Raw genomic sequence first — 20,075 nt, forward strand, 5'->3', positions numbered from 1 at the left:
TGGATGTCTGGACTTATGAGAGCTCTTTGTTTTTGATTTTTTTTTTTTTTGATAAATGTAATTTTTATTAAGTAAAAAAAATACAACAGTACAACTTTTGAAGATCTTTTTCCCTACATATGTGTGTAAATATACATATATATTTATATATAGGATTAAGTACATTTTGTCATCCAAGTTATGATCGTTTTTTTACGTTTTGACATCTAAATTTGTTTTTTGTGTGTGTCAATTTACCATCTTAACTTTACAAAATTTTGCATTTTGCTATGTTTAACTGTTTTTAATCAATTTTTTTCGAAGAAAATAGCATACAGTGCACATGTGATATTTAAGATTTATGTGATATGATATTTTTTACACATGCATAGCATGTGATGTTTTTCCAGTAGAAAAATCAACAAAAAAATAATCATATATAGCAAAGTGTAAATTTCGCAAATTTGAGATGGTAAGTTGACACAAAAAAAAAAGTTTCAATTGCAAAATACAAAAACAAGCACAATTCGAATGGCAAAATATAATTTACCCTTATATATACAGTCAATTTGCTGACTTCATTTATTACGTTTTCAATTTAGAATAATTAGTTGATTAGGTATTTAAACTTTTTCTGTTTTCTTCCTCCTATAACTACATTTTATGTAATTTTCAAGAGTTTGAGTTGGTGAAATTGTTGATCAACAACGTTAATGATAAAATTTGAGACTATTATTTTGTCTTTGACTACTCAAATTTAAGGCAAACTGAGTGTAAGTGAGGACAGGTGCGATGGTTAGACCACGAATGTAAGAGCACAGTAGATCAAAATGCTAAAATACTTGAGAAAGAGCAACTTAGAACACGTGTAAAGAATAACCAAAATTGAAAAATACCAATCTTGAATTAGTAAATGTAACATCCAAAATTATCTTCTTCAATTACTTGGCCTAACAAAGACAAATTAAAATGATAATATTCATTTTCCTATAGAGATGCCCTTAAGAATAATGACAAATTAAAAAAAAAAATAAAAGCATATTTTATTCACAAACTGTGGTTAATGATACCATCACATCAATTTTTAATTGTATCAATAATAGTCTTAATTAAATTGGTTTTATTTTATTTATTTTTTTGTTGTTTTTTGAAATGCTATGTGTTGGTTTATATATTATATAATTCTTATTTGTAATATATTTTAAAATATGAATGATTATTTATTATATCCATATAAAGACGGCGTACAACGACAGCTAATATAATATAAGAAAAAGATCAGCTTTATTAGGAAAAAGAAATATCCTAGTACTCAAACTTATTTTGTATCTCATAACTTTTAGGCCAAGACCTTTGACGCAAAATAACATAAGGGTGTATTTTGAACGTAATGCTGGAAGTTCTTGGTGTGATGGTGGAATTTCAAATGATAATAACTTTTTATCTGGGATGAGTTACGGGATGATCTATTTATGCCTGAGATCATCGCCTGAGCTCAATGTTTGTTGTGAAATTCACTCATATCAATTGTTGTACTGGCATGTTTTTGTGTTTGTTTTTCAACAAACTTCAATTAATTTTCAATGCTTTCTATTTTCTTTAAAACGTCGTATTTTACCAAATGATTTCTAATATTGAATAATACCCTTAAAATTAACAGGACATAGGACCACAGAGCAAGAAGGCTCCACAAGGTAAGGTAGTCCAGCAAGCTAGGCCTATTAGGCCACCCTAAAGACCAAGGATCTTTGTTGAGTAGGAGAATCGTTTTAGAAGTTTGACCAGGCCTAGAAGACCCAGTAACCCAATAGTGTGACAGTTAACTTGCGCATGAGGAGGCCAGCTGCCACAATGGTGAGAGCTCCCGTAGATCAGGTCAACAAAACATATTGATACCGTCAGATAAGGGTTTCTAAGATTTAAGAGGCTCTTATGGAACTTTTTGATAAAATGACCTGCTTGGAGTGCGGAATAGTTTTATTTCGATATCTTGAAGATAAGCCCTATCCCTTGGAGAAGACATATATCCTGAAGAAACCACTCCGCGGGAAAAGAGGGGATTCATGTACATAAGGGGATAAAGGTATCCTTGAGTCCACAAGAAGGCTGACTCTTCCCAACGATTGGATGAGGCCAGTATAAATGTGTTTCCTACCTAACTATAGTCGGTAGCATCATTTTTCACACTGGCACACTAGAAGCCTTAATGCGCAATTGTATTTACTCTCACTTTGCTTATTATTGCTTTTAATCTATTACGATTGATTAATTACTGATTTGAGCGTCGAAATCATAACGTATTTTTACAGATCCCCGTCGTAAAACTTACAAGAATCAGGGCCAAAAGCTTCAATTTAGACTTTTTTCTAATGAAGCTTCTCTAAAAGTCCAAAATTTAAGCCATTCTTAAGCTTGTTGTCCTATGATAGGTCTCTTTCTTTGAAATACATGGACATCCTATTATTGGAATTCATTCAACAATAGGCTCACTTTCACCAACATTGATATGTTGTTTGGTTTAATTTTTCTTATTATTTTCAAATGTGATTAGATTTTCTTATTGTTTTTTGTGTTTGAAATGAAGATATATTTGTTTTAGTTATTTTCAAACCTAAGCATATAAGTTCAAAATTCAGGGAAAAAAAAGTTTGGATAAAAATTTTTGTTAGTTCAAAACTTGACAGGGCATGCCAACACCTGAAAAGGAACTAAATTTGTGAAGCAAATTCAAGTTCAGATGAAGGATCAACTTTCTTTTTTAGAATATGAAACTCATCGAAACCAGTGAGGTTATCACAATCATCCACATCTATAGCCCTATTGTGAGACTTATAACAAGGAATAGAAGAAGACTCAACATTGCCATCATCTGAATCGTTTATAGAATCACCTAAGTAGGAGCCCCGGCTAATGAGAAAAAGAATTTGACTCAATAGAGATATTGAGTGAGTCTCCTTGGATTACCTCAATTACCTCTAAAGTAAAATCCTCCCCCCCCCCCCCCTTTGGAATGATTAAAATGGTAATAGGAAGAAGAAACATTGATCACCGAGGATGTAGGATCGTACCCGTCTACAGGATAAGGCGAGCCCTGCCCGCCAGTAGGACAAGTAACATACCGCCCGCCAAATGAGACACCCCATTGCTTGTGGGCTGGATGGTGCCTACACCGCATGCAGGCAAAGTGTTGCCACACCGCCTAGCATAAGGGTTGCAACCCTGATTGCTAGGGGTGGACCTTCTACCCACGAGCTGACAAAGCTGAACCTCAAACCTCGCCCCTCGATAGCTAGACCCCTCACCCTCCCTTGATGGACTCCTAATCATGCCCTAAGTTCCTTTTTACTCCTTTACCAAATTATCACATTGATCTCACCTAATGGTATTTAAAAAAAAACAATTATCAGAGAAGAGACAAGAAGACTAGAAAACATGGAATCTAGTAACACAAAATGTAAAGGAGGGATGAAAGTTCAATTAATACAGTCTTAAGCTCATACATCAAATTAAAGATCCAACGTTAATTAAGATACGCTAATTAAAATCTAAGTGGAAATCGTGTGAATGCTCATTGGAAATCGTGCAAATATCATATAAAGTCTTCCCACAAAACCTAGTTAAAATGAGAATCCAAGATTTGTGGCCAATCAAGCACCAAGAAGACTAACATTGTAGGATCCAATTTATCATCATCACATTTGAGACTCAACAGCAGGGAAATGATAACGGGGGGAGGGACCATTTCTTGCTTTTTTAATATAGCAATCACGACTAGATTTCCCACAACTAAAGGGTTGCATTTGCATGAATTATCTATTCTTCATGGTCCACATGTTGTCTACACAAATTTTCTCGTCTTATAATTTGTGCTTTTATGAGCTGTTTCTGTTAGCAACCATTATGCCAAGGATCCCAGAACCTGTATCATTGATGGTAACAGACACATGGAAAAAAAACAATAGAAAAGTTAGAACTATGAGAGAAAGGTTGCGAAATACAACGAATGTTTGTGTATGCTCATCATGCATGCGAAAGCGATATTTTGTGGCTTTTGACGATAGTTCATAATACTTTGACAAATTATTAGCCGATTTATTTTACTATAAGAAATATAACATTTTGTTTTGAGTAACTGTCATGACAAAAGCGAAAATCATCGTAAATAGTTATAATTAATCATATATATACATATAATTTATAATTTTGATCCTGTAAATTAGGGGTGGAAATTTGGGAGCTTGTTGAAATTAAAATTTATAATTTGGTACTATAATTTTAAAATTATAGCAATTATAGGTCTTTTTCAATCGATTTGGTCGAAAATTCCATATTGTCAGCCATGTCAGCACCTAAATTGGGTCTTTTAATTAATTTAATGATATGACATTTAAGTTGTAATTTTTAACTATAATTTTGATCCTATATTTTTAAGTGGTTGGTAATTTCGGTACTCTAACTTTGGATGTAGCAATTTTAGTCATCTATCTTTCAAAATAGTGGCGATTTTGGTCCTAAGCCCAATTAGTGACCATTTTGCCTTCTTATGATAAAAATGTAATAGTCATCACATACTTTTAATCAGGCCCAATATGCTTTTGAAATAAAATTAAATATAAATAAATCTCATGCATTGATTTGACTGTCTTGCCACTAGATATTCCAAACCATTGATTTTACGGACTTTTTCGAACCACACTACCGTAGCAGATGACTCACAAGTACTTGGTTCCTTCAGTAATAAACAACAACAAATGCGGTGCCATGCCTACAATCTATCAAGATCCGGGTAGAACACCAGCAAAGAGAGATCTCGTCCATCTTTTGGTTCAAGAGTTATATCTTCGTAGGTATATAGATTAACTTATGTCCATCGTTTGGAACTGTCTTTTAGATATTTCTTAGATCTTGAGAAAACTTTGAGCTAACCAGCTCGAATTTTTTGGAATCAGATCCTTTTATCATAATATTAAGAACTTGAGTATTTTAGAAATTTACCCAAATAATATCTCCTTACTAGTATTCTACCCCGGATCTTGATGTATTGTAGACGTCTCACCAAATTTGTTGTTAAATAAGTCAAGTACCTGTGGACCATCTGTGATAGCAGTATGGTTGAAAGAAGTCCGAAGAATCGAGAGCTTGGAAATGGTGGCATGACTGTCAAACCAAGATATGAAGTTTATGGAGGTTTAATTTTATTCTAAAAGTATGTTGGACCTTTTTAAGAGCATGTGATAGGACTATTGAGTTTTTATCTTAAAAAGTCAAAATTGTCTTAATTGGACTTAAGGGCCAAAATTGTTATTATTTTGAAAGATTGGGGACTAAAATTGTTACATCGAAAGTGAGAGGACCAAAATTCCCGACCTCCTAAAATTGCAGCACCAAAATTACAATTAAAAATTACAACTTGGACTGTCACATCATCAAATTCACTGAAAGCCCTAATTTAGGGGCTGACATGGGTGACATGGAATTTTTCAGTCAAATCAGACGGACACAACTAAATTGCTACAACTTCTAAAGTTACAGAATCAAAATGAGAATTTTTAATTCGAACAAGACCAAAATTGTCGTTCTCCTAAAATTACAGGACTCAAATTATATTTTTCTTATATATATGCGCAATAACTATTGTTCGTTGTTTCAAGAGGCAAGAACAAATATTAGTCATAATAAACTCTACAAGATATAGTATAATACTAGAGATATATTATTAAGTGATAATTTTAAAAATATTTTATATTATGTGATCGCAATAATATTGTGATGATATCATATTTATCACTATATATAATTAGTGACAATATTAAAATTTGTCACTTAAAAATTTTATTTCTAAACTTTTCTCTTTTTTCCTTTATTCTTTTTTAGTATTATAAAACCTATCACGAATGCTTTGTCATGACTAGAACCATGACGAACAATGACTAACTGTGATAAATAAACTAATATTAAAAATAACTTAATTTTACATTATTTTTTTATTTAATTACAGTTGATATTAATTTATTATAATTTTTAAATTTCTATTATATGTAGTGTTTGTGGATACGTATCCGTTCGCGTATAATGACATCAGGAAAGAGTAAGATTCAAATATCAAACTTATAATACCAATTCAAAGAAGGAAATGAAAAGAGCACCAAGAAATAGATAAACGAAAAAGGACAAATGGTAAAAAGCTGCTCCACTTTGTCAAAAGTACTACGTAAATTTAATTGACAGGTTTCATAACTTTCATTAAATGACAAAAGTAAATTTTTTTTTAATATAAATTTTATTAAGATAAATTATATTGACATCCCCTAAAATTATATCAAATTACACAAAATTTCCTATATTTTACAAAATTACAGCGACACCCATTAAGAAATGTTAGATTAATAATTCTCAAGGGTGTTTGTGTAAATTTGTATTTGAATAGGGGGTGTAGTTATAATTACAACTATAACCTCAGAAGATGTAGCTATAATTTTACAGAAAATAAAAGATACTTATATATTTTGATCTAATCTCATATGACGTTAATATAATTTTTCCATTTTAAAAGATAAAAGGCAATATAATGGGAGGTACAACAATATAATCCTATATTTATCAATAGCTAAATGTCATCCGTCAGTCTTTGCCTTGCCATTTTGTTTATCATCCCATAACTAGTTTTTTTACACTTTTAATCCATTTTTTTACGGAATTCTAAAAAACATTCTTGTAACCTAAAAGAATCCTACTTTCAATCTTTCTATGGAAAAATCGTGTCCGAGTCATGTGACCGTTTCTCTTATTCTGCGAAGACAATAGCTATGTGATTTGCGCATACTTTTTACGTTAATTTCCTGATAGAAGAAGCTGGCAAGAAAAGTAAAAATGAGACGTTTTGCAAGTTCTGAGACTATTCTTAACAATTTCATAAGCAATGAAAATGAAAATATACTGAATTTAAATTATGAAATGAAAAATATAATTTTTTTCGTAAATAGTCTTTTCTTAGGGCAATAAACTGAAAAATGGGATAAATGCATTTTTGGTCCTTAAATATAGTCACTAATGCGGTATTAGTCCTCAAATAATTTAATGTTGTAATTTTGGTCCTCAAACTTTAACTTTTTTTGGCACTTTTGGTTGTTCCGCTAACTTTTTCATTAAATTTAACAGAAATTTCATTTAAAGTGTAGTTGTCTCCGATTTTGTGGTGCTTTTCAAGATGTAATCTCAAGCATCTATTTTTTTCTATTTTCTTCAAACTTCAGAAGTGAATAAATCAGAAAAAAATAAATTTAAACAATAAATTTCTAAAATTTACTGATAATTTTTCTATTATTGACAATTTTTTGTTAAGATTATTTAAAAAATTTGTTGTTTAAATATATTTTTTCATTTTTTTATTTATTCTCTTTTAGAGTTTGCAAAAAAATAGGAAAAATGGGTGTATTGGATTACAACTTGAAAATCAAAACACCACAAAATGGGAGAAAAATAGCATTTTTTTCACTTTAAATGAAATTTTCGTTAAGTTTAACGAAAAAGTTCATGAAAGGACAAAAAAATGCCAAAAAAGCTAAAGGTTTGAGTACCAAAATAACATTTATCTCCCGGAAACCCATTTCATTCATCATATGCACTTTTCAGTTTGTATAATTGTGTGTAGCACGTAGTGGGTAGTAGCAGAAGATAGTGTTGTTGAGCATAAACAATTGTGCACCACTACAAGCCCACAAATTTCTCATCTCCTCCAACCCTAAAATTCTACATTCCCCCCATTAGAGCCAAAAGCCTGTCAAAAGGACCCCACCCCTTTTCAAATCAAAAACCAATTGCCCATTCCTCTCAACTTTCTTCTCCTATATATAAACCCAATGCAATAGTCATACAAACAACATTGCTGTAATATCACTTTGCCTTCACATACCAAAAGCAGCAGCTAGAAAAGAGTAATGTGCAACTTTTTTTATTCCTTGTGAGAAATCAATACAATCATGAAAAACCCTTTGAATTAACAAAGAGCAAAAAGCACTTCTCCAGCTGCTTTTCTCTTTCAAATTAGCCTTATTTGCTGCTTTCCTTGTTCTTATAGGCGTTTGCCGGCCATCTCCACAGAAGCTGGTGGCTTTTGCGTTGCCCGTCGGGCTCCCCGTCCTCAATCTTGTAGCGTCGGTTGGCTCATCTCAAGGGCATACGGAGATGGAAAGCGTCGTTCAGTCGAGCAACAAATACAAGGTGAGTATGTGTATACATTTCAAGAACCATGCATCTTTAGCATGTTTGAGGTAAGAGGTTTTAGTGAGTAGGTTGATATGGTTTCAGATCACTCCTAAACTGTTATTTGAGATCAAACTCCATGGATTTCTGCTGTGGGCTTCAGTTGGTTTCCTAATGCCAGTTGCTATACTTATAAAGAGGATGTCCATCAGAGAGGAATCCGGCAGAAGGCTGAGAATCATATTCTACATTCATGCTATCACACAGGCAAGTCCATCCACATTTCTACACTTTTTACTAATGGAACTCCCAGAAATTAATTCTTATCCTTACCAGGTCTGGTCAAAACGAGCCAATCACTACAAAAAATATAACAATAACTAATTGTCCTACTTAATAATAAATAGCCGTGCTAAATAGTTATTTATCACGAGCACGCAACAATTGTCAATCGTGGTTTTTGTGAAAGTGACTAAAATATTTTACATGACTAAAAGCCATGGCAAATATTTTTACCATGGTTCTCCGATTTAGCAAATAATTTTTTGATAGTGGAAAAACTAGTTTTTTGCTTCGATTTTTATTTAATTATGATTAATAATAGTTTTTACCATGATTTTTAGCAGTATCCATTAACATTGTATCTAATTGTAATTTTTTTCGAGTGTGTCAAGCATAAATTTCGCACAATATACTTATAATGTGATTGATCACTTTTTGAACTATAAACTAATCATATTTGTCTAGTAATTAGTTCAAATTTGACCAAACTCATTCCGTATATATAAAGCTTATTTACTAATTTCAATTTTGAGAAGTACATTACCATCAAATTCATTTACTCATTAGCAACTTTTTCTTAAATTCTTGGTATTTTTTTTTAGTTTTTAATTTATTCTTTTGCTTGTAGCCTTTTTTATCTATGCATGATAAACAATATCTGTACAGTGTAAAGGAACAATATCATCAATTGTTAGTTAGATAAGGTACCCCACAAGGCCAAAATCAACTCTATTAATTATCTTTAGTTTGTCTTAATTATTACCAATACTTGGAGGGGAAGAAAAAAACAATGTTTTTTATTCACCAATGTAACTTTTTCTGGGGATAACATTATATATATAGGGTAATAACGCCTGCAATTTACCCATGAAATATGAGAAATAAATAAAAAAATTTATGTAAAAAAAAAATAACAAGTTAGTCTCTGTATTTTAAAAAATGAAGTAAATTATCCTCCTATTTAAACCATTAGTAGATAGATAATTTGCTTTAATTTTGAGATATAGGGGATAGTTTGTTAATATTTTTTTAACAAGCGATATTTGCTTATTTTCACATATAATACAGGAGGTAAATTGTATTTAACCTACTTTGTTCTCCTTTAGCCGGAAAATAAATCACATGAATGATGACAATGTAATGCCTTAACACATCACTTAAATTTCTGGACGACTATTTAGAGCGTGAAGTTTGATTTAATATTTTATTTTATTTTTATTTTTTTATAATTTTGTGACATATATTTTATAGTCAATCTATTACATTAATACCTTCTAAAATTAGATTTAACTACATTTGCTCATTATTTTTTTATAAAATTATAAGTACAATCCATGAAATTATCTTTGTAATTACAAGTATACTTCTTATACAGGAGCAAAAGTTTACATCGTCACACGCAATTTATATAGTGAAAGTTGTATTTTTCGTTCCATAATTGAGGTCAAGTGCATTCTCAGTCCCAATGCTAAGGGGTCTTAAAAATAGTCCAATTACTAAAACAAAAATCTCATTTTCCGTCCTCCTGTCTACTTACATTATAAAATTGCCGAAATAACAACATGTCTATGTTTTCTGTCAAATTCTTAAAATTTTAGGATTACTTTCGAGAATTTCGTAGATAATGAGATTAAAAGTATTGAGAGTTTAAACTATAGATGAAAAACATACACTACGTTTGGTTTCATTTTTAACTTGTTTTGGTGTGTTCTATGGAGATAGAGCGAGAAAACCAAAGATAAATAAGTATGTGCAGTTAGAGATAGTGTGTATGTCTGAATTTATTTTTTGAGATAATATAAAATAAGTATGATATGTTTGATGTTGTTTAGTGGAAGACAAAAACTATTGTTCATTGTCAAATCATGTCTCTTTTATATATATTTATATATATGTATGAGTATGTATATAATTTATTTAGTTGTAAATCTATAATTAGTGTAGACTTATTTTGACAAAAAATAAATGAAGCACTGTTTCAAAACATCTCAAAACACCAAAACTTTCAAAACAAATCAAAGCAAACATTGTCTGGAGATGGGCCAAAAATGAAACCAAATATTATAATAATTTCTCCTCATGTATACATATATTCGCATAAAACATGCATTTTCATATTTAATTTTCCATGTTATCTTTTGCACACACCACACGTATTTTAACTTGAATTGGACCACATTATGAGTGATATCCACCTGCAGGTTTTGGCAGTCCTGCTTGCAACAGCTGGGGCTGTAATGTCAATAAAATACTTCGACAACTCCTTCAGCAATGATCACCAGAGAATAGGGTTAGCTTTTTACATTATCATGTGGTTGCAAGCATTGATTGGCATCTTCAGGCCTCACAGGTAAATGATCAATACCTCTTATGTGCATGTGTACGTATATTGATTGAGTCGAGCAATTAACTTCAATTCTTAGCCCTCTTCGTGATCGTATTTCAGTGGTACAGATACTTTTGAGATTGCAATTCAATTATAATTAGCTATAATAATGGATTTTAACTATTAATATCGAGTCGATTCGAAATAAAGTAAATAAAAAATTAAAGGGTGATTAAGTCAGATATCCCAAATAATAACTCAAAATAAAGGTGACCTTAAAGTATAGTTATCTCAACTCCCTCAGAAATTTAAGCCAATATTATACTGTAGTCTTTTTAGCAGCTTAACAGAAATTTTGGTCCTATATATATAGAGAGAGAATTGCATTTTTAGTCCTAAAAATATGTGGTTTTGCAATTTAATCCAATAATTTTATAATTTTTTGTGAATTGAGGATTTTTTTTCACCATAAATTACTAAAATCGCCCCGTACTATGTGCTTATCACGTGATGACAAAAAATTGTATATTTTGGGCAATCCGGTTGAATTGTGCTGAAATGGTAGGGGGCTGGGGGGAAGCCAATCGAAGTTGGCCAACGATTTGGAGTAAAAAAAATTTCAAATTGTTTTGTGGCGATTTTGGCAATTTCCGACAAAAAAAGTCCTGAATTCGCAAAAATTATAAATTGGTTGCCAAATCAGATTTCCGTCGAACTAAAAGCACTAACTCCCCATATGTGCACGAACAAAGTTATAACTAAGCCCCCTCCAGCCTTCTTTTACAATACATAAAATTGCATTTTACGTCCCATAAGTTAGTATTTTCATAATTTTGATATCATTATTTTTAAATTCACCACTTTGTATCTCATAATTCTGAAAAATTTTATAATTTTTGTCCGAAATCTTAATTTCATTAAATTTTTTATAGAAATAATCTTAATCCCCTCAAGACTAAATGGAGCTCATGCCATGCATGTATTGTTTTCGTCAAAAATTTAACGTAATTAAGGCTTCCAACCAAAATTGAAAATATTATGAAGTTATGAATGTAATGTGGTGAGTTAAAAAATAATGGGGTAACTTGCAATGTACACACCTGTGTTATGAAAAATAAGCAAACAACCCTCTTAAAAAATAAAATAGCAATTTATCCCTCTTTATTTTTCAAAATGTAGCAATTTACCCCTCTATGTTTTAAAAAATAAAGTAATTTACCTCCCTACCTAAGGAGCTAAATTGCTTAATTTTTTAAAACACAGGGATAAATTGCTATTCATTTTTCATAAGGGAGTACTTTGCTCATTTCCAATATCCAATTTCAAAAATCTGGAACATAAAACCCAATTTCATAAATGCAAGTGTAATTTTTTTTAAAGCCAAGAGGGTTTTTCGTAACAGGGTTTAGTGCAGTTTACCCAATGTGATATTATAAATAAACAAATTACTCTCTTATGAAAAATAAATAGCAATTTATCCCCCTGTATTTTTTTTTCAAAATATAGGGAGGTAAATTGTTATTTTTTTTTATAAGGAGAAAATTTGTTTATTTATAATATCATAACAGACTTACTTACATTTTTGTCTTTTGTAATATGTCGAAACCTTACGAAGTTATATAGTTTTGCTTATAATTCACTACCTGTGCACAGGGGAAGCAAAGGCAGAAGCATATGGTTTGTTTTCCACTGGCTTGTGGGAATATCAGTGTCTTTACTTGGAGTCATCAACATATACACAGGCCTACAAGCCTACCATGACAGAACATCAAAGAATGTGAGGGTTTGGACCATCATTTTCACTCTTCAGATCTCTCTCATACTCTTCTTCTACATTCTTCAAGAGAAATGGAACTATATACAGAAACAAGGCGCAGTTCTGGGAAATAAGCCCGTCCAACCCACCGATCAAGAGATGTCTCCGAGGTGCCCGGAGAAAGCAGCACCATCTCAACCTTGCTGAGAATTAATATACATGTTTTAATTAAATAAATTATCTCTATATTACTTGTCGACACTCGATATAAAAAAAAGCTGATAATAGATATTATCACTAATTATATATATTAAATGACAAGAATTTTTGTTCTGTCACAATGATGATTTCCTAACTTTCGTTGGTGATTGGAATTTTTTGAAAATTGTATTGTGACAAAATCAAAATTATTGTCGTTTGATATATATATTTTTTTATGATATATAGTTTTAAAATTATCATTTAATATTTGTAACTATTTTTCTTTTTTTTTTTATTTATAGTGAGTGGATTCTTTTCAATGACTATGCATTATTGTAGCAAAAGGTAATGGGATGTGGTTCATTTTCGATTTCAAATTTGTAAATTGTGATTATTATTATTATTTATTATTATTTTGTATGGGTAGATAGATGATTCATTCTTAAATGATTAAATGTGAAATGGGATTTAGTAATATTAATTACATTTTATTTACCTTACATTGAATTACGATGTAAGTGGGATTTCTAGATATATATGAATGTTTACTCCGAAGGATCAAATAAGGGATAAAAATAGAAAATACCATGTTCTTTTTAACAAAGTAAAACGGACACTCATATCTTGATTTAACCACTTATTATACATGACTATTTCGCGAGGATATGGGCAATTTGTCCATTTTCAGGTTCGTTTTTTGGTGTAATAAATATTAAACTTTTCTGTCATGTTGCATAGTTCTGGCCATCTTATTGCTACTAGCATGAAGGCCAAAAAAGTTAGTCCAGCCCTCACTTATTATATTATATGTGCGATAAAATTGCTTCGTGTCCACAATCTCGAACATGCCATTAAAACAAGAAAATCAAAAGCATTTACAAAAAAAAAGAATAACAAATCAACAATAATATGAATAGTATCGATAGGAGGAAATAAAGAGTTGATATCATATGGGCGATCAAATTGACTAGTGTGGTCGAGGCCACAACAACCAGACTCGACCTCATTGGCCAAGGCCGAGCGATCCCCAAGTCGAGGCAAGATGTAATCAACTTGAAGAAAGCCGAGGTGACCTGCCATGGCCCTCCCCAACTCCAGGGCGTGACACCCCGACAAAGCCTCAGCCTGTTGAACGCAAGAGGTCAATGTGTGGTTGTCCTTGCCTCAGCCTCCTCCACAATTCTCAGGAGAACTTTCGGATTCCCCCTTTCAGAAAAAGTTTCGTCTTCACCCTGGAGAAAATCTGATGGTCCCGTAGATGCATCGCTCATTATTATTAGAACCTAAACTATGACTACTCATGTTCGATAGAGCAAAAACACAAATATTTCAGAAAAAGCAAGCACGTGAAGAAAGTACCTCTCTTAGGCATGATGAAGAAAGGATAATACTCTTTGACTAATAGGACTTAAGAAGTGAAGAAGACCACTAATGTATATATAAGAAATGAGCAACCCTGGCAACAAATTAGAGGAAGGGAGGACTCAAAGAATCCTCCAAGGACCAACAAATAATCCACTAAGAAAAGAACGGATCCAAATAATCCTTACAAGAAGAGAACATGAACTACTAGGCAGAAGAAGGATCTTGAAAATCCTTCTTAAAAAAGAGGAAAATTACAATTTTGGTCCTCGTATATTGCCATTAATTTGTTTTTAGTTCCTAAACATGTTGGAATTTTGTTTTAATCCTTCAACTTTTAAAATATTAACAGTTTCGGTCGTCATTCCTAAGTAATGAACATTTTGCCCTTTCAAAGCAAACATGTAGTCCAACTATCAGTTCTGGTGACCGTCCATCCTTGCCAGCAAACTGTAATCCGGTGTTTGTGTTATTCACTTAGTTTTTGAAGACACCTGCCAAGATGCAGAATGAAGAGGGACAGAACATGGATCTGTACATTCCTCGAAAGTGCTCAGCTACTAATAGGTTGATTACTTCCAAGGACAATGCACCAGTGCAGATCAATATCGGCCATGTGGATGCGAGGGGCATTTACGCTGGTCCATTCTCTACTTTTGCTCTTTGTGGCTTCATTCGTGCTCAGGGTGATGGCTGATAGTGCCTTGGATCGCCTCTGGCAGAAGAAGAAAGTTGGAGTCCGGCAACAGTAGGATGTTTTGTTGGCTTTGTTTGAATCTTTGATCTGTTCCAGAGTTCAAAATACTAATTCCTGGATTAATCAGATTCTCAAATTTCGTTTGTTATTAGCATCAGTGTGGAGACAATTACTGTCGTTTGTAGACTCTTTCAAGCTTTATGAAACTCTCGTATCATTCTCGGCTCAATTGATTACCCTTTTTGAAGGGAAAATTGAAAATATATATATATATATTTTTCAACTATCTCTTTTCTATGCTCGTGATCAAGCCCAATATACTTTCGAAAATAAAATTAAGCCTCCATAAATTCATGTCTTTCTTTAACCGTTTTGTTTCCGAGTATTCCAATTCCTTGGTATTCTCGGGTAATATGGTTGAAGAAAGTTCGTAAAATCGAGTACTTGAAATACTCCAAGAACAAGACGGTCAAAGAAATGTATATATGAATTTATGAAGGCTTAATTTTACTTTCGAAAGCATGTTGGGTCTGATTATGAGCATAAGGAAAAGATAGTTAGACTATATTATGTTTTCTTTGAAAGGACAAAATGGTCATTAATTAGGCCTAAAGACCAAAACTATTAATATTTTAAAAGTTGAAAGACTAAAATAAAACTTTAATATGTTTAGGGATTTAAAATAAATTAGTGGCAATATACAGGGACCAAAACTGTAATTATCCCTAAAATAAGGAATTATCTCTTATGAAAGATTCAAGAAATACTTCAAGGAGGAGGCAATAATTCCTTAAGAAAAAGAACGATTTTAAAAAATCCACATAAGAAGACAAAATTTCAAGTCGAGTATTCTTAAAATTATTTTTTTAACTTTTTAAATGACAATTATGTAATGTTAAATTTTGTATTCTGCTAGTTCAGTCATTTGTATTTTATATTTTTTCTAAGGGTCAATAGCAATTTATCCCCTGTGATATTGAAAATAAGTACATTATTCCCTTATGAAAAAAATATAGTAATTTATCCCATTGTACTTTGTAAAATAAAGCAATTTATCTCCTTATATAAGAAGGTAAATTGCTTCATTTAAAAATTATAGAGGGGTAAATTGTAGTATTTTAAAAAATACAGGGAGGCAAATCGCTATTTATTTTTTCATAAGGGGGTAATTTGCTCATTTGCAATATCACAAGGGGTTGCCTGCATTTTTCCCTATTTTCTTCCCTAAAATTGCATTATGTATATAGTTTTTTCAAAACTGTTTTTACTGATTGATTTTTCTAACATTCAATAAAGAGAAAATACTCAATTACTTAATAATAAATTATTATAATTAAATAAAAATAAGAGTGGTATTTATATTATATTTACTGAAAAATATAAATTCAAGACATAAATTAGACAACTAGAAAAAGTATATAATCTCCCAAAATTGCTATTCTTCTTAATCAAAATGAAAATTCATATCCAGATAAGGCTCGACAAAATTGAACTAATCACATAAAAACTACGATAAATTTATCATATAATTATTTCAAATTTAACCAATGTGAGTAACTTCCCGTTCGGAATGTCTATTAACTCAACGTTCGAGAGATTTTAACCAAGACGATAGAAGTCGGGATTGTCAAATACAGCTACTTAGTGTAAGAAGACTCCTTTAGCACATCTATACACCACAGGGAAAAGTATTTATCAGCTGGAATATGATGATATTGAGAATGTATGATCAGAAGATAACAAAGTTTACTATACTGATTCAAAGAAGTGTTGTTTCCTATAATATGTACAGATGCAGTTATCATGGAAAAAGTTGCACATAACCTGTTGCAATTGCTATTCCTAAAATAACAAGAGGAGGGAGGAGAACAAATGCACCGATTGTAGCAAAGAAAACCGAGTCGTTCCTCTTAGAGACTTCATTCAAATACGCCTGCCTTCGGATGTTTCTCTTCTGTGATATAGTTAAGAACTTGGCAGTCACCTTCTTCAGATTTTTACCTAGCGGAATGCTGAAATCATCATCACGATCCGGAACTAAATTTGCAAGTTGTTCACGTATCGTCGGCCTATATGTACCGTCACTCTCGTAACCTAGTTAGTATAAAGATAGCTTGAGAAGCGAAGCCACATATTACCAAACACGTCTGCAATTTAGTGAAAAACAAATGGTGGGCAAAGGAGGCAAGTACCATCATCAGAGGAGCTACCAGAAGTGAGTTGTTCCAAGAGATCCAGTTGCATCCGAGCAGAAGAGGACGACCCTTAAATTTAAAATGCAGATGAACAAATCAGCTACTATATGAACCAAAAGGATGCGAGACAAATAAAAATAACGAGATTTTGTATATTCGAATCAGACGCTAAGGTTGAAGCAGTTGTAAATATAGAGCAAAGAACTAAAATGTCGGGATTCTTGTGATGAAACTTTTGCTCATGTCCCTTTCGTTTAGGTAAAATTTGGACATGTTAACATGAGTATGTTTAAATCTTATACCTTCCTTTCTTACTCTGTATTTTGCAGTTATACTCTTTGAATGAACTCAGCAAAGCCAAAACGCATTTCAACGAGACTCAATCCCTAATAAGCATAGAAATCTCTTTCGAGCAACTATGATATCGAATACACTTATGCATAAAAACGTGCAAATAACCAATCAAGTAAGCTCTTCATAAATCACCAATTTCCAGGAATTTCACTAGAAGGGAACTTCAGTACTACATTTTTAGCCAAAATTTCTTAACTGACCTGTTGAAATTCAGAACTTCTTCAAGCTCTAATTATACACATTCTCAATTGGTTCTGATAAAAAGACAGGCTTACAAATGAAATAACATGAACACAACAAGAAGGATGTAATCTTTCCAACACGTCAACAATAATCCTAATCACACTTGCCCTTGTAATAGAACAAAGCAGTACCACTTTAAGCTCCACAAACAAGTGTCTGCACATTCAAGATTACCCTAAAACCTGCAAATTCTCAATAATCCAGCAACCAGGGGAAAAATAAAAGGGCCAGAATGAAGCCTACTGCATTAGGCAGCTTCAAATCCTAATCTTGAACCAATCAATCATTTCAAATTCTAACTTATAAAGCCCAGAAATCCTTGCTTATCAAACACCCTACAGATCAAGAAAACGGCAACAACATTACCAGAGTAAGTCGGTGGATCTTCCTCAGTCACTCTACTCTCAGTTCCTTCAGAGAGAGCAGCCGTCTTCAGACAAGATGGAGATGGAGTCTCGAGCTTCAGGGCATTTCTGTGCTTCGAAATCTTTGATGAAATTAAGGGTCTTGGATGTAGAGCAGTGGAAGCAGTTCCAAGATTAAGTGCCATAGAAATATTTGTGGTGTTCTTGGGGCAATTGGGAAAGAGCTTTCAGCTTCCATTGTAGTTGCAAGGAATTGGCAAACGACCACCTCAATTTAAATGGGGTTTCAGAAAATTAGCTCCTCCACATATATTATTTCTTGTGGGTCCAACAGCAGCCTCGTGCATCAGTTAACTGAGAAATAGATAGATTAGTGTGTTGTAGTGATTATATTTGTGGAGGGTGAATAGCAATTTATCGGTATTAAAATTGAGCAAATTATATCTTATAAAAAAATAATAATTTATCTTCTGTATTTTAAAAAATAAATTATTTTACCTTTTTGCCTAATGAGGCAAATTATTTTAATTTTTTAAACATAAAAGGGGTAAATTGCTACATTTCGTAAAATATAGAGGGGTAAATTGCTAAATTTTTATAAAAGAATTATTTACTTATTTTTTCTAAAAAAGGTAGGTAGATTGCAATTTACCTTATTTGTGGCATATGTCACATAAAAAGATTAAGGCCTATAAATTTCGTAGTCCATCATTTTTATCATGCAGTGTAGTTGCACCAATCCTCGATAACAAAGTGTAATTGTCCCTTTATTTTTCGTCTTGACTTTATAAGTTTTTTTAATAAAATTGATAAATTTAAATTAAGTAATATAATATTATTTATAACATTTAGAGGGTAATTGGTACGTAGAAGTGGAGCAAGAATGGAATAGATATTCCCAAATTTATTCCTAGATCTATGATTGGTATGCTCAAAATTTGAAAATTCTTATTCCCTTGAATAAATGATTAGTCATTCTCTCCTCCCAACATGGTATTCGCTATTCCCAACATGTTGGGAATTAAAGTTATTATTATTATTATTATTATTATTATTATTATTGTATTAGTTTGATATTTAACTTTAATTGTTATTTCATTTAAGTACTTGTGTCCGGCATTGAAAAATAATTATATATGCATGGTAATAAAAAAGTGATATTAGTTTGATATTTGATTATTTTTATTAAATTCAAAATATTATTTTCACCTAGTATTGGAAAAATAATGGTAGATGCATTATGATTAAAACGATTAGTCAATTTGGTTGTTCGAAAATTTTCTTTCGGGAAAAAAATACTATCTATATGTTTATTGAGTTAAAAATTATTTCTTATGTAAATAAATACATTCTTTAACTAAGTACTGAATAAATAGTAGTAGATGCACTGATTAAATATATTAGTCTATTTGATGTTCGAATCATTTTTTATATTTTGGCAGGAAAATATTATCTATATATTTAACGAGTCAATAAATTATTTATATATAGATATATTATAAATTGCTCATAACCTTTGTAAGTAATTTTGAAAATACTGTTGTTATATAATTAAATTCAACATACTCAATAAAATACGAATAGATACTTTTTTAAGAAAAATTAAAAAAGAGCAAATTTGTCATAAAAATAATTTTGTTTTATTACTAAGCATTATTTTCTAATTATCAATTATATTAATAGAATCAACTAATGAAGTAAGGAATGACAATTCTATTACCCTCTATTTTATTGTGTATACCAATTATAGGAATGATATTCAAATGTGATTAATTTTCCTTATTTATTATTCTCAAATTATTCCAGTCCGACTGTAGCACCCTCTAACGGCACAATGATTATATATTGTGTATACCAATTATAGGAATGATATTCAAATGTGATTAATTTCCCTTATTTATTATTCCCAAATTATTCCAGTCCGACTATAGCACCCTCTAACGGCACAATGATTATATATTGTGTATACCAATTATAGGAATGATATCCAAATGTGATTAATTTCCCTTATTTATTATTCCCAAATTATTTCAGTCCGACTGTAGCACCCTCTAACGGCACAATGATTATATCTCCCCTAAATATCACACTTAAAATAAACCTTATTTATATA

At 31.5% G+C, this 20,075-nt stretch overlaps 2 protein-coding genes and 1 pseudogene across 2 annotated transcripts; 2 read left to right on the forward strand and 1 right to left on the reverse strand.

Moving 5' to 3' along the window:
- Positions 1 to 7,920: 7,920 nt before the first annotated feature.
- LOC105177067 (cytochrome b561 domain-containing protein At2g30890) lies at positions 7,921 to 13,241 on the forward strand. The gene is made up of 5 exons (XM_011100090.3): positions 7,921 to 7,939; positions 8,057 to 8,199; positions 8,287 to 8,448; positions 10,665 to 10,813; positions 12,443 to 13,241. The coding sequence occupies exons 2-5, from the start codon at positions 8,164 to 8,166 to the stop codon at positions 12,750 to 12,752; spliced, it is 657 nt and encodes a 218-aa protein (XP_011098392.2). The 5' UTR covers positions 7,921 to 7,939; positions 8,057 to 8,163; the 3' UTR covers positions 12,753 to 13,241.
- A 1,302-nt stretch (positions 13,242 to 14,543) lies between these two features.
- Positions 14,544 to 14,860, forward strand: LOC105176859 (small ribosomal subunit protein eS21 pseudogene; annotated as a pseudogene).
- A 1,671-nt stretch (positions 14,861 to 16,531) lies between these two features.
- On the reverse strand, positions 16,532 to 18,232 carry LOC105176857 (myosin-G heavy chain-like protein). The gene is made up of 3 exons (XM_011099794.3): positions 17,964 to 18,232; positions 16,998 to 17,069; positions 16,532 to 16,899 (listed from the first exon to the last, which is right to left on the reverse strand). The coding sequence occupies exons 1-3, from the start codon at positions 18,145 to 18,147 to the stop codon at positions 16,607 to 16,609; spliced, it is 549 nt and encodes a 182-aa protein (XP_011098096.1). The 5' UTR covers positions 18,148 to 18,232; the 3' UTR covers positions 16,532 to 16,606.
- Between the last annotated feature and the right edge of the window lie 1,843 nt (positions 18,233 to 20,075).

The sequence above is a fragment of the Sesamum indicum genome, linkage group LG13, assembly GCF_026168435.1.
Source record: "Sesamum indicum cultivar Baizhima isolate 11 linkage group LG13, ASM2616843v1, whole genome shotgun sequence".
NCBI classification, from domain to species: Eukaryota; Viridiplantae; Streptophyta; class Magnoliopsida; order Lamiales; family Pedaliaceae; genus Sesamum; species Sesamum indicum.

Excerpts from the sequence above, each read along its gene's own strand:
- LOC105177067 (XM_011100090.3), top strand. The coding sequence starts at position 8,164 with ATGGAAAGCGTCGTTCAGTCGAGCAACAAATACAAG. Across the intron at positions 8,449-10,664 it reads ACATTCATGCTATCACACAG|GTTTTGGCAGTCCTGCTTGC; the intron begins GCAAGTCCATCC and ends ATCCACCTGCAG. Across the intron at positions 10,814-12,442 it reads GGCATCTTCAGGCCTCACAG|GGGAAGCAAAGGCAGAAGCA; the intron begins GTAAATGATCAA and ends ACCTGTGCACAG.
- LOC105176857 (XM_011099794.3), bottom strand. The coding sequence starts at position 18,147 with ATGGCACTTAATCTTGGAACTGCTTCCACTGCTCTACATCCAAGACCC. Across the intron at positions 17,070-17,963 it reads AGATCCACCGACTTACTCTG|GGTCGTCCTCTTCTGCTCGG; the intron begins GTAATGTTGTTG and ends TTTAAATTTAAG. Across the intron at positions 16,900-16,997 it reads TGGTAGCTCCTCTGATGATG|GTTACGAGAGTGACGGTACA; the intron begins GTACTTGCCTCC and ends TATACTAACTAG.